Source organism: Bombus pascuorum, chromosome 6 (genome assembly GCF_905332965.1).
Source record: "Bombus pascuorum chromosome 6, iyBomPasc1.1, whole genome shotgun sequence".
Taxonomy (NCBI): domain Eukaryota; kingdom Metazoa; phylum Arthropoda; class Insecta; order Hymenoptera; family Apidae; genus Bombus; species Bombus pascuorum.
In genome coordinates, this window is record NC_083493.1 from 16,277,828 (window position 1) to 16,291,331 (window position 13,504).

Consider the following 13,504-nt stretch of genomic DNA (forward strand, 5'->3'; position numbering starts at 1 on the left):
TAAAGATCGAGCACGATGTAACGGGACGGTACTAAAGCCGGCATGGAAATTGGACCGACTCGTCTGTCGGCGGGTCTGACTGGGCAAAATCAGGTTAAAACGCTTCGCTCCCGAGGAAAATTAAATACCATCTATCCCTGGGTAACAGAGAAGGAACATTTTCGCAATGAAATCTCGTTTCTTTTGAAGGAGCACGGGGCCATTTCAATTACACGCGTTCAGCTTGGACAAATATTCTGTACGTCGAGCGGAGCAGAGCGAACGGGCGGGCGGAAGGGCGGAAGGGCGAGAGTGGCAGGCAAGCTTCGGCCGGAGGAGATTCAGCGCGAGATAGGGCCGAGGTTTGGCCGAGGTAGGGCGAGAAAAAAGGAAACGGGACCTTTCCTGTGTTTGGCCACAAAGGAATTTCATTCCATTCGGGCCGATCGCTCTTTCGAGTTGAATGCCGAGGCAAACACGCACACTCTCCGCGAATTCTCTTTCTCCCTCGGTGTCCACGTATACGCACGATACAACGTACCGCGAGCGTACGCGCGCTTACACGTAGTACCGTACACGCGTCTGCCAGACGCGGACGACGCTTGGTAATATACGCGCTCGCATGTATAGCGTACGGGGGAGGAAGTAGAGGGAAATAGTAATGGGAAGGGAGGGTTAGCGGGTGGAACGAATAGAAGGCGGGTGAGCAGCAACGTAACGTTACGGCCCGTGTTCTGTGTCGGGGTCCCATTGAAACGTATTCTAGCGGCGAGGCGCGCATATTTTCCACCCCTTCTCGAGGTAGGCTAATCGAAACCGGTGCGTGCGTACGTGACGTCTCTACGACCGACCGCAAACACCCAACTGTATCTAGCCGTAGGAATGCGGTATAACGCGCAATTAGGCATACCTAGGACATCCACGCATCCCAGCTGGCTCAACATGGGCTTCGTATTCAGTTGGCACATGTAGCAGCCTCGGTCAGCTTCCCGAAGCTGGCGAATATGAAGCCGCGAAGTGGCTTCCTCCTCGTCTCTCGATTGGCTTTGATTCTTCGACTTTGCGTTCTCCAGCGTGACGAGGAATCGGGGCGAATGAGTCACCGTTCGTTGACCCATCGACAATATCGTTTTATCCTCCACACGAATCCATCCCACCTGAGACAGCGAACACACAATTTTTTATGAAAAGCGGATCCTCCTCCGTCCGCGGATGCGCCTTTAAATCAAAAGTCGAACGGAAAGCCCGTTTCCGAACGAGTCTGTACATTCGCGAAACGTTGCATCCTAATTGCTTCGATGTTACCGCCAACGGATCTGTACGTGTAATATTCCGCATCCCGGATAAACGTACACTTGCAAGACTCCCAACGTAAATGTAGTTAATTATATCGACGTTTCTATTCAAATACGTAGAAGGTTGCGTGGAAGGGATAGGCAGAGATGGTTAAATAAGCGACGACAAAGCGGACAAACAGACTGATGGGCATCCAACGACGTAAACAATTGCCGAGCTGATTCAGAAATCGTTTATCCGACGGCACACGCGCCACTGAATCGCTGACAGACGCCGGAGTCGTTCTCCTTTTGACGGGATCGCGTTCTTTTGTTTCCTTTTTTTTTTTTTTTTTCTTTTTTAAGGAAAAACGCGAATCTCCGTCGAGATTACCGCGTCAGGATAACGAAGGAGATTAACATCTGGCGGCAAGGATCGGAAAGCAGCGACGTGGGAACGCGACAGAGTCAGGCGGCGATCAGCCGCGGAATAGAGGACAGCTCGAGTCAATATTATATCGCGCGTAGCAGCCTGCTGTCTTGCCGTGTGTTTATGTGCACCGACGTATATCCACGACCGATACGTGTTCGCACGTATGGCCGGTAGCGGTAATTGCTTTTAGGCGAGCTCGACCCGGTGTGCCATTGGCACCGCGGGAATCAACCTGACGAAAGGTTCAATTTAACGTCGTATCGCGCACCCCTTTGCCCCGCGGCCCACTCCCGCATCTCCTACGCGTTATCTATAACGCTGCACTTGGTAATTAATCCGAAGTGACTGTCGTGCACATCCCGTATGTCTACCTATGCGCCCGTATGCGTCGGGTTACACGATGTCATGCGACACCGACCATTCGTACGCGCGCGATCCGACCGTGTACCTTGCTCGAGGAACCGACTAACCCGACTAGCTCGTTCAATCTACGAATCAGCTAATGCGTTTACCTTGGAAGGCGTGCGCGCCAATTTCGCGGAATTCCACTTGCGTTCTTCGCCTTCCTCCGCCTCTGCCTTATACACCTCGTCTGCATGTACGATCGCGACACGATATCTTCGATGGTCGATATCCTCTCGTAGTAAGTAACAAGATCGGTCGCACGAAATTATTCAGCTCGAAGGAAGGCAAGGAGATACGTGGGAGAACGAACGGGAGATGGAGAGGAGTCGCGCGAACCGGACCATCGTCGCGGCTTTCAACGGCAATCGCGAGTCTAATTGGAATAGCTCGGCACAGCGTTCCTCGAAACGTCTTTCGTGCGATGTAACCGATGGAATCGAACGTGGTCTCTGTCGGAGATAATCCGCGAACGAAGATAATCTATCGTCGTGCTTTTCACCGTTTCGGACGAGAAAAGAATAGACGGGGAAGAACGGGGCAAAAGTTTGAATTCCTTCCTTCTCCGAGGACAATCGATAACGTCTTAAGTACTTTGTCACTGGGGAACAACAGTTTGTCCCGCGCAGAACGAGAACGGAAACTATTACGTCGCCGGCAGAATCGTTATCTCCACGACAAAGATAACGATTCGTTCGATTCGCTAATTCGGGATAACGTTCGACCGTCCCACGAGGAAACGCGACTTCTTATCCGACGAAAAGTTGCCCGACCTCCGTACGCGATCCACCATCAGCCACGATCATCCGTTTGTTTCGCGTAATACGCGGCGCGCGATCGTCTTCTCTGTGTTCAAATCGCATTGACGAAGACGTACGGGCCTGCTGGTAGGCCGCACGCGTTCCTCCCTTTGGCCTTTGCGTTTTGCCCTGTCGGCAAACAAACCGCGAGATTTCTTTGGAAAATTGCGGAACTGGTTCGACGGAGCTGACACACATTATCCTTGGAGTTACGAAATTCCCCGGTGGGTACGGCCGGGACTCTCGTACCCCTCCGGTGTAATATTTCCAGAGACCCTGGGCCACGAATCTACGTTAGCGCTAAGAGATTGCTCCCCATACCCTTTTCCTAGGCCAACCTCCGTCCCTTTTCCTCTTCCGTTCCATTGTAATCATGGAAACAATCATTCTTCGCTCTCCTTCCCTCCGATGCTTCTTCGTTCTAACCTCGCCGATCTCGTTCCGTCTACGTCTCTCTCTCTCTTTATATATATATATATATATATGTATAGGTATATATATATATATATATATATGTATATATATAGATATATAGATATATACTGCTCTCCGTCCGTCTCCCAAAACTCGGTCCGTTCTCCAGCCCTCTACCGCTCTGCCTATCTATATCCGTTCATCTTTCTCGTTCTCTTTTCGGCTCCATCGCGAATTTCGGGCTAAAACCCCTGTCTTCGTTGCTCCAGCAAGGTGGCGTGCGGTTCCGCCGGCAACTCTGGTGGTAGTAGCGATGCTGGTGGTGTGGCGAGCTACCCTTTCGCTCGCCTCCGCAGCAATCACCGATTTGTCTGAATAAGCCCCGGGCAAGTATATGCTCGTGCTTACCCCGGGGAAACACCACTCCGGCCAACTCACACCCATCGTCTCTCTCACCGCCGTCGCCCCCACCCGACTGCATTCCCTCAACAGCAACCCCCTGTACTCTCTGCCTCTCTTCATTCTGCTTCCTACACCCTCGATCGGTCTGGCAGCGACTCCATACCCGAAAATACTCCGGTTCATCGATGCTTGATGGGAACCAGGCTGCGGAGGAAGAGGCTTCGGCAAACCGGCGGCTAAAGCAAGGGAAAGGGAGAAACGGAGTTGCCAAAGTCGTCGCGCCGTCGACGAGACTTCGGTGTTAATCAGAAATGGAACGTCACGGATGGCGAGTAAGGTGTAAGCGAATCCACGCGAAACGATCGGATAAACGAGAGACGGCCGATCGTTGCACCGATTCGACGATCCATCGAGTCGCGTCGAGTCGTATCGCGTCGCGCACTCGCGTTTCGCGCCACTAAGAGATACGGCGAATTGCGGGGGCAAATCGACCGTGAAAACCTATAGCGCGCAATTAATCCTACGACGAAATCGATCTAAAGTAGATATATTTTGTTTGGCCGTTCGAGAAATACGCGGCGCAGAAAGCGAGAAGGAAATCGCGGTTCGTTGATCCACGAGCGACCGATACGCGTCGAGATCTCGCGACGATCTAATTGCGAGTCATCGAAAACGTGCCGCGGCGATGGAACGTAATTAAACGAAAAAGAAAAAAGAGAGAGAGAGGGGGGGAGGGAGAGAAAACGAGGACCGAGGAGGAATCTACTTTGGCCCGGAATTATCCGGAGATAGATGCAACGATATAAAAGGACAGACCTATGGAAGTGAAAGTTCCGTATCCGTGAATGAAACGGAACCGAGTCGATCGTTCTCGCGGTTCTTTCATAACGTGAAAGGCCGATTCGTACAAAACGACGACGAGTCAACCGACGCGACGGCAATTAAACTTGCAGCATCTTTCCAGCGAGATCCTCGACCAGCCCACCAAGCTCCATCGAATCGCACGATTCTTCTCGCGGCTTTTCCTATGGTAATTTATTTTATTCGAGCGGCAAACGTTGTTCCGTCGCTCGTTCCGCCGGAAGATCGATCGTCATCGGAATCGTCATTTCGCGTTCCATCGCGGAAATTGAATCAACGTTGAAACGAGTGCTCGTGGAACGATCGGTTATGGCGTGGCGCGTTAAACGAGTACGCGTATTAGTCGTTGCGTCGAAAGCAGCCGTCGCTTTCTGCATTTTAAATGCTAATTTATTTTTCGCCCGTCATTGTCAGTTTACGTTGCTTGAAACTCGAATCATTACACGGCTCGTACGATGCGTCAATCGAACGTGAGGAACATGCGCGATAACCGTTTCGACGGAATCGCCAGCCGAATTGAAAATCTTTCCGCGCCAAACGTCTACAGACGATAACTTTATTTTTTATTGACGCCGAGGATCTCCACGCGATCGGTCACTTTTCGATTCTCGTTGCGCCACGACCAATTCTATTTCCCCCGGGAACCTCCACCGGCCTGTCGTATTTTTTCCCCTTTTTACGAGCTTTTTATGCGCAAACGTATAGACGGCGAGAGGATTTTGTCGCCTATAAATAAGGGAATAAGAACGATTCCGATTACAATCACGTCGACGAAACGCTCGACCTTCGATCTTCCTCGTCTTTTTCTTTTTTCTTTTCTTTTTTCTTTCTTTGTTTTCATCTTCGCTCGTAGACGTCACAGTCGTTTCCTTCGCTTTTCCCTTCACCGGCCGTGATGCTCGCTCGCGAAAAATCCGACAAACAGGAAATATCCAGCGAGTCCCGATCCGAACGTGTTCAATTTATAGCAACCCGGACGAACTGCCGAATATACAGAGACGGCAGCCACAATCGGCTTACCATCTTACCATTTCCTTGTGCCTCGGACGATTCTCATTTATACAGGTACTATATCTCGCGTTAGAAGCTGCATAATATTTGTTGGTCGACAAAAGACGGTCGTAGAAAGATGTTTCGCTCTCCTTTATGAATTCACGACGCGAGAAACTCTATCCAAATATGTCCGATGAAGTTTCAGAAGCCATAAATCTTCTACTTTCGTCAGACGTCTTTCCCGCTGGCAGAGTAGAAAAGAATCGCTTTGAAGTCGCGCACACGCGTTTCAAATTCGTCGGTGGTGATGGCGGTGGCGGTGTAAACGACTGCGTTCGACGATCGGTATCCTCGCGCGACGTTGCCTCGGTCTTCAGAGGGAACATCCCCTTCCATTTTTTTTCCTTGATCCAGCTTTGAGAAAGCCGGAATAAAGAGGGGAAAGAAGGGTTTGGCTGGTTGCGTTTCGCCGATTCGCCTCGTTTTACTTGGTCGAAACAGTGTCGCGTAAAACTAAAAGCTTTCGGACTCGTCTCGAGGCTCCTTACTCTTCCAGACGGAGCGGGACTTTAGAAAAATCGAGCGAAACTAGCGCGACAGGGATAAGAAAACACGGGAGGAGGAACTCCGCACGAAGTAAATAGAAGAACAACTTGCCGACCAGCTGGCGAACCAACCTTTATCGATTTCATTCGTTACGTTCTCCTTTTATTTCGCCGCGTGTTACGGAATACAAATTAGAAATAAACGTTTTCCCCGCGGCGAATTTCGATCCACCCCCTCCACCTCTGTTACTCTGCTCGCGACGAAACCGGTCGTCCGTTTCGTTTAACGGATTGATCAATCGACTTTTCTTTTTTTCTTCCGGACCTGCTTGGTTTTCGACTCGAAGCGGCAAGAAAATTCTCTCGCGAATCCTGGAAAGCGTGGCCCACGGCAAATCCGCGTTATATATTCATGAACGGTTAACTGGGGTTTAGCAGGAGGAAGCTGCAGCATGAAAGAAATAGAAAGAGGGAACGTTCTTGGGAAAATAGGGGCGCCTTAAATTCGCGCGTGTTAGCACAACAATGGATCAAAGGAATTCCGCGGGAAACGCGTTACAAGGGAAGGCGTGCAACGGCGCGCCGCGTGTGAAGTTTTGATCAGAGGCGACGCGTTGCTCGGGCAAACTTGCCAGCATTCCTGCGAATTGGATTTCTTCGAGGTAACTGCGACTACGTGCGGGCTTTTGTGTCGCCCCGGCAAAGTCGCGATGCATGCAACTCTTTGCGAGAAGATTGTTCTCCGATCCCGCAAGTTTGTTTATTTGCCTGCCGACGTACGGCGATATTTCGCGAGTTAACGCGTGCGTGAAAACTCAGCGACACAATGTGCCCGTGTATTTGCATGAGAAGAATACGTTTCCGGGACAAGTCGGTCGACCGTTGCCTCTAAAAATGAAAATATGCGAAAATTTTCTCTCGCGTACAGCGTTCGCCAGCCTTTTAACAATCTACGGGCGACCTTGTTCCGTCATCTTCTTTTTCCCTCTGAACGAACAATGCTTTTCATCTCATCGACGCGCTTCTTTATCCGTCGTGTTTTCGATAACGCGTCACCGGCGACACCGTGTTTCGCAAATTAGAATTTTCGCGTTCAACGAAACAACGAAGAGAAATTCCTTTAATTATTTTATTTCGCGTCGCTGACGAAACGACGCCGCGACACAGGCAAAAGGAAACGCTCGTGATGGGCGCGTGGTGGACGACAGCCAAAGTAAATGTTGGTAAAAATCGTGAACGGAGCAGAGTCGTTTGCGAAACGAATGCATTTACGCGGCGGTTCGTCGGAGTACGTTGGGATCCGGTGGTTTCCGGCCCGATCGCCATCGCGCGAACTTGTTTAGCGAATCGCTGCTTCTAATTGCAAAATATGGTTACGCCGACCATCGAAAAATTAACCATAATAACGCGGTGCGAAACAGGTGGCGGCAAATAAGTCGCGTATAGAATAGAATCGATATTACTTGGCGGGTGGATCCGGTTGCGAAGCACCGATCGGCCTCTGTTAAGGGCCAAATGGTACAGGGTCGTTTCGTCGAAGGGTAACGCGACTACGCGTTCCAGGACGGTAGTTTCGCAGAATGGATTCGCGTGAATACAAATCTGCGGTTGTCGAGTATTATTCGATAGTTGGTGTACTGGTGCGTTGGTGTCCGCGACGCTGTGCGAATACCACGTAGGTGGAACGAACGCGTTAAAAGCGTACCCTCTGAAAATAATGTAAAATAACAGGAACGCGACGCGGCACGACGCGATGCGGCTCATAGTACGCGCGGACAAAAACGGATTTTAACGCGTGTTCGATCGTACGTTGAGAGTTTGCTGGGAAAATCTCCGCGCTAAGAGCGAAACGGCCACCAGGGTACAAAACATCGTCGTTACTCGACTTTAGTTTCTAATTACTGGGTCGTTGGAGCGACGTTTGTCACAGAGGAGCGGAGAAGTAAAAAGGATTGGATGGCGAAACGGAGGTCGATGTTTCTGATGCCGATGCAAACATTCGTGCGCGCGTCACTGCCAGAAATTCGATTATGTAACATGGAATACCGATGAACGTGTATCGAATACGTGGAAAACAAATCGGGTTAGAAAAGTTATCGGACGTTTCGTGCAATGATATTTGCAGGTTGATGGCGGGGGCGCCGTTTGTCCACGTTTTTCATCTCGTTGATATAAACTGACTAAAACTTCGTGGTCGATTAATAGCTTGCTTTCGGGCCGCGGGATGAAACGCCGTCTTATTTTGCGTTGGTTGGCGAAACAGCCCCGGGCAACCAGCGGAATCGGCGCCGTGCCGCAAATTCCCCGTTTAAACGTTTGCGATGAAAGTGCACGATCCACGTTGTATTCGTGGCAATTTCCCTCCTTCGGCGATTCGCCGCGAAATTCGCCCATTCCCGTTGACAAATCGGCTTGAAATTTTCACGACGCTTTCCCTACCAACCGTTGAATATTAATTTCATCGCGGTACCGTTGTTTTAACTGTTTTCCGTAGTTTTTATCGGTAGACTTGCTTTAGGCGCCGACGCCGGCACCAGTCTCGTCGGCGAATAAACTTTCGAAAATTTCTCCGATATTTTGCGTTGTTGCTGTGCAAAAAGCGTAAAGCGACGGCAGCCGTCCACGTCGAAGCACCGAAAACTTTCCGCTAGCGCCCTTCTTTCCGGCTACTCTCGTTTTTCTCTAACCGACAATCGGAATATTCCTTACCGCGAGATAAAGGAACAACCGGTATTAATATAAACGTGCAGACGGATAGAACGGGGTACGAGACTACGGCGAGAAACGAGAGCCGGCCGAAACGAACCGCTCGCCGCTTCGAGGTTTAACGGTATTTCGAATTTTGCGTCGATTAAAGTTTAATCTGTCACAGGAAGCGTCGGTGGCCGCGCATAGTTACCGGCCACATTGTCGTTAATTCGCATGAAATTGAAATACCGCGGCGAAAGAAGCTCGAATACGAATACACGTACGTCCACCGCGCAAAGAGTTAATCACTCGCGACAGAACGCCGCTTAATTTCGTCTCGTTAGCCAGTGCCAAGCTTAATGAATTGTGTACCTGGCGAGAAGTTCCGCGGGGCTTTGTCGCGCGTTGCACGAACCCTGTACGACCGGATGACGAAGTTTCGGTTTATCTGCACCTGGTGAACGAGCGGGGCGCGACCTTTTCCACGCGGAAAACTGTTGGAAAGTTATTCTGAAAGAAGGAGTTAGAGAGTAGGAGAGGTGGTAGGAGGTAGATGGTGTAGGTGGTGAATAGCGAAACAGTGGTGGGACGAGAAATGGCAAAAAGACGCGAGCCGCTGACATCTGCCACGAGCATCCACGCGACCCATTTGTTGCGACGAGATTACCGAAAATCTCCAATTCCTTTATCGCCTCGTGACCCGTGAACGACTCCGAGCTGCTCGCCGACTCGTGAACCAACGAACCCGTTTATTCTTACGCTCCCGGCCTGGCTAATTAACGTTCCACAGCCACGCCAACTTCTCCCATCCCTTCTTTTTTCCTCCCATAAAACCTTCGTCAAATCCCTTACCTTGTGATTTCCTAGTTTCCGGATCGTGCACGGTAGAACGGCTTCTTTACCAATAGCCGCTGTCACATTACCGATCGGCTGCACAAAACTCGGCAGATCTGCAAAAAATCAGTATCCTGCGTTTCATCCTCGTATAACGTATGATATCTCGTTTGGTTATTGTCAAACGTACCGCTACGATCGCAGATTTTCAAAAAGAAGTTACGACGGCCGATACCCGCAACCAACGAAACTAGCCGTTTCCAACTTCCCACTGTCGTACACCGTTTCGTTCGTTGTTCTCGCGTTTCGCGTGCTTCTCGTTCTAATTTCGGTCAAAGGCGGTCTCGTTACACGCAACGATTCTATCCGTCGCATACGCGACGTTCGCCACAACGAGTCTTTTGTAACGAAATTTGTAACGAAACTGCGTTTAGAATTAGTTTCTCTCTCTCTCTGTTTCTGTCTGTCTGTCTCACGTGACTGTTTTACTCGAATGTATCCTCCTATCGAGGAAAAACAGCGACGGATTTATAGGGAAGGTATGGAAAAATCGCGACAGCCCGGTAAAATAGAAAGGTGCGTATATTTCGTGTAGCTGGAAACATATTTCACATCGTTTACAACGGGTGCGGATTCGATAGCAGTGATTCGTAGCCCTCGTTAAAGCGTACGTGATGGCGCAATGACAGCGATTAACAGCTTGTTGGCGCATATAATATCGAACAGTCGCTGGTGAAGCATAGTTTCAATTTCCTGTCAACGGATGCACTGTCACTGGCTAATGGCCAAAGATGATACGCCGGGCTGGTGTGCATTATGTTAAGCCGATGGATCGAGAAAGGAGAGAGAGAGAGAGAGAATTTTCCCCCGTAAACATTCCTCGGGAACGAACGTTTATCACCGATGAAAAGGACACCGACGTTCCGCTGTGAAAAATGCTCTGAATAGTATGCCGAACGAGCGAATTGACGGAAACGTGAAAAGATAAGGTCCCTAAGCCTTAGTCAGGGCTGCCAACCAAGCATACCTCACCCGTTGGACTAGTCGCCATTGAAGCAAAGATTGAGACGTTACAACGATCCCGTATCGATCATATTACTCGATACTTTAATTTGGTATTTGGCTATATCGCGGAGATCGGCGGCACGCGTATACTCGCTCTTGTTTACAGATACGGTAATCGAGATACTGTATCGATATTTTAAAGGTTAGGATGGAAACACGAAGACTCTATCGCTTTTGTGTAGCGTTGTGTATTCCTTTCGCGTTAATCGAAAGTGAGAGAGAGAGAGAGCGATTATTTCGTTGTTTCCGAAGAGCAGGTCGTTGACAGACAGTCGGTCAAAAGTGTTTTATATAGCGTAAAATTGAAAGTAAAAAATGTTAACACTGTACGAACGCAATACGTTTCGCTTCTTACCTGTTTAAATGTTTTCATATAATATCACGTTTTTCCATAAAGGATATATTAGCATGCGTTACTTTGTGCTTTGATAAATAAATATAGTAGATGAGAGTTTATTTTATAGGATGTGCGAACACTTTTATGAATAATAATTGCAAGTCTGTCGCGTTCAAGTTCCGTCTGTATAATTAAATACTTCGTCCATTTCTACAGTCATATTAATCGAAGTTTCATAGTTTCTCATAATCTAACTTTTGTTATACGTTAAGGGGAATCTATGGAATGGTTCTGTGTCGGAATAAATTATCTTCAAAATAGCACAGGGAAGTGGAAACTTGCGGCGTCTCTTGACGAAAGACACCGCACTGTTCCATGGAAACAAAATAGCTATGATTTTAATGTATAAAATGCGAAAGAAGAGATTTCGGGATTCAAAAAGACAGAAACGATATGCTTGCGTTTATGACACCTCCCTTTCCAATTGTCACGTTTTCATGTAAAAGGTAACCAAAGCGATCAGAAAATTCGTTAATTAAAACACAGAAATACGTCATCGTTATTTTACCTTCTTCTACTCGTCTTTCTACGCGTAAAGAATATAGTGGCAAGTTTTCAATCCGAAAATTAAAAATCTCTTTCGAAAAACATGCTTTTTTTTAAAGATACGATACATACAACGATAACTACCATTGAAAACAATTTTCTTTCGTAAAAGTAGGGTATAAATTATTCGCGAACACGAAATAACGTGCCGAAACGTACAACGAGAAGAATTGACAGAAACTGTCTGCTCGCGTTAAAGAATACCAACGGCTTATCAATCGTTCGTCAACCCTACGGTCTACTGCGGCTGAAACTCGTTTGAAGCGTTTAGCAACGAGATTAGGTAGGCAGAACTAAAACTTGCATCTGATTCGTGAAATTAAACAACGAACAATAGAGAAAGAAAGAAAATCAATGATGCGAATATCGAGATTGGCTGAAACAGAGACTCGTCGAATATACGAGAAAGAAATTTAATTATATTCAACGAGGTTATCGTTATAACATTATGCAATTATCACTTTAATATGCATGATCTGGTTCAGAAATAACGAGAATGCTTCCTACATAACTCAAATTGGTAGTTCTGACAAAAAACAAATAAATTGTTGCGATCCGCGAACCTTATTAAAGTAGCGGATTATGTACACTTTAATTGGTTTCGTTAATATAGAATAATTACCAGATAAGTAATTACATGTTTGGTGAGCATGTCATGAAAATGCTGCATCACGACGTTGCACCTGCTCTCGTTGTATTATCGCCGGACGAAGTTTTCGTAGCAAAGAAAATTGCACGACCCAGTGCTGCAACTCCTTTATTCTACAGACCTCGGTGCCGCGGTTCTTCTCGTTCGCCAAGATAAGAAATGATCTTAACGTTACAAGTTTCCAGCCGGCTAGTTTCACATCGACAATGAACAAAATATGCTGTTTCTTGTTTCTACATCTACTCGTTGTTTCTGGATCGGATCGCGGATACGAGTTTCCGATACTCTGAGATTTAAAACCAGATGTTAACGTCGCTGATCCGTCTAATAATTTCTCAACGATTATTCCGATTCATCAAAGTTCCTGCATGTATGCCGATCACGGCTCTTACGATGCGACCGAATAGATCCTACAATTAAAAATTCGGTATAAAATTGTCCGAACTGAATCGAGAGTAGATCGCGATGTGGAATCTCACGATGTGTCTGCGCGCGCTCTACCCGGGCAAACTTTTCTGGCGCCGTTTTAAAAAAGTTGGAATAATCCGAAGCTGGAAACGAGCTGAGGCGCAGGGGAAGGGGCAGAGGGGGGGGGCAGGCAGAGGAAAAAAGAGAAAGCTTCTTCGATACGGAGAACGAGCCGAACGGTTCGGTGAAAATGAAGCGGTGGCGGTGCTATCGGACGGTGGCCACATGGCGCGATATCGCGTACCCAACGAGTCAAAGTTTGGAAATGGCATGAACCGTACGCGTACCCGTGGACCGGTCTGCCCGATGAAACCGGAAGACGCTCTTCGGCGTTGCATTCGACCGGTGTGCATCGTGTGCATCGAACGGAAAAACGCTGCGCTGCAGCTGTGTGTGGACGTGTGCGCGATACTCGAAGATACGAGGTCGTAACTGCTTATGAAAGTTGGAGAGAGAACGCTGTAGCTCTGCGAGGTTTTTGCTACTCGAGGAGCAAGGGTCGAGCGAACGGGGGTGGCGGTAAGCAACTGGCAGTGCGGGCACGATAGAGGAAAGAGTTTGGGCCCGGCGGACCTAAGAAAACAGCTCGGTAGCTATTATGATAAGATATTCACTGACAGAAACAGGAGAGGGAAGGAATTTTCAAGTTGCAGCGTAGTCTTCGCAGCCGTATCTAGAATGTAATATAAGGAAACGTGGAGGAAAATAGCGTGGAGGCAACGGAGCTGAGTGGCCATGCGAACAGCGAACGACG

At 48.4% G+C, this 13,504-nt stretch overlaps 1 protein-coding gene across 4 annotated transcripts in view; it reads right to left on the minus strand.

Annotated features, from left to right (window-relative positions):
- Positions 1-13,504, minus strand: part of LOC132908049 (lachesin-like) — a 40,325-nt gene that overhangs the window by 5,188 nt on the left and 21,633 nt on the right. For all 4 annotated transcript variants that reach the window (XM_060961610.1, XM_060961608.1, XM_060961611.1 and 1 more), the window contains exons 3-4: positions 9,644-9,741; positions 890-1,136 (exon numbers count right to left, since the gene is read on the minus strand). In XM_060961610.1, the coding sequence (XP_060817593.1) occupies positions 890-1,136; positions 9,644-9,741 (345 nt within the window). The remainder of the gene's footprint in view (positions 1-889; positions 1,137-9,643; positions 9,742-13,504) is intronic.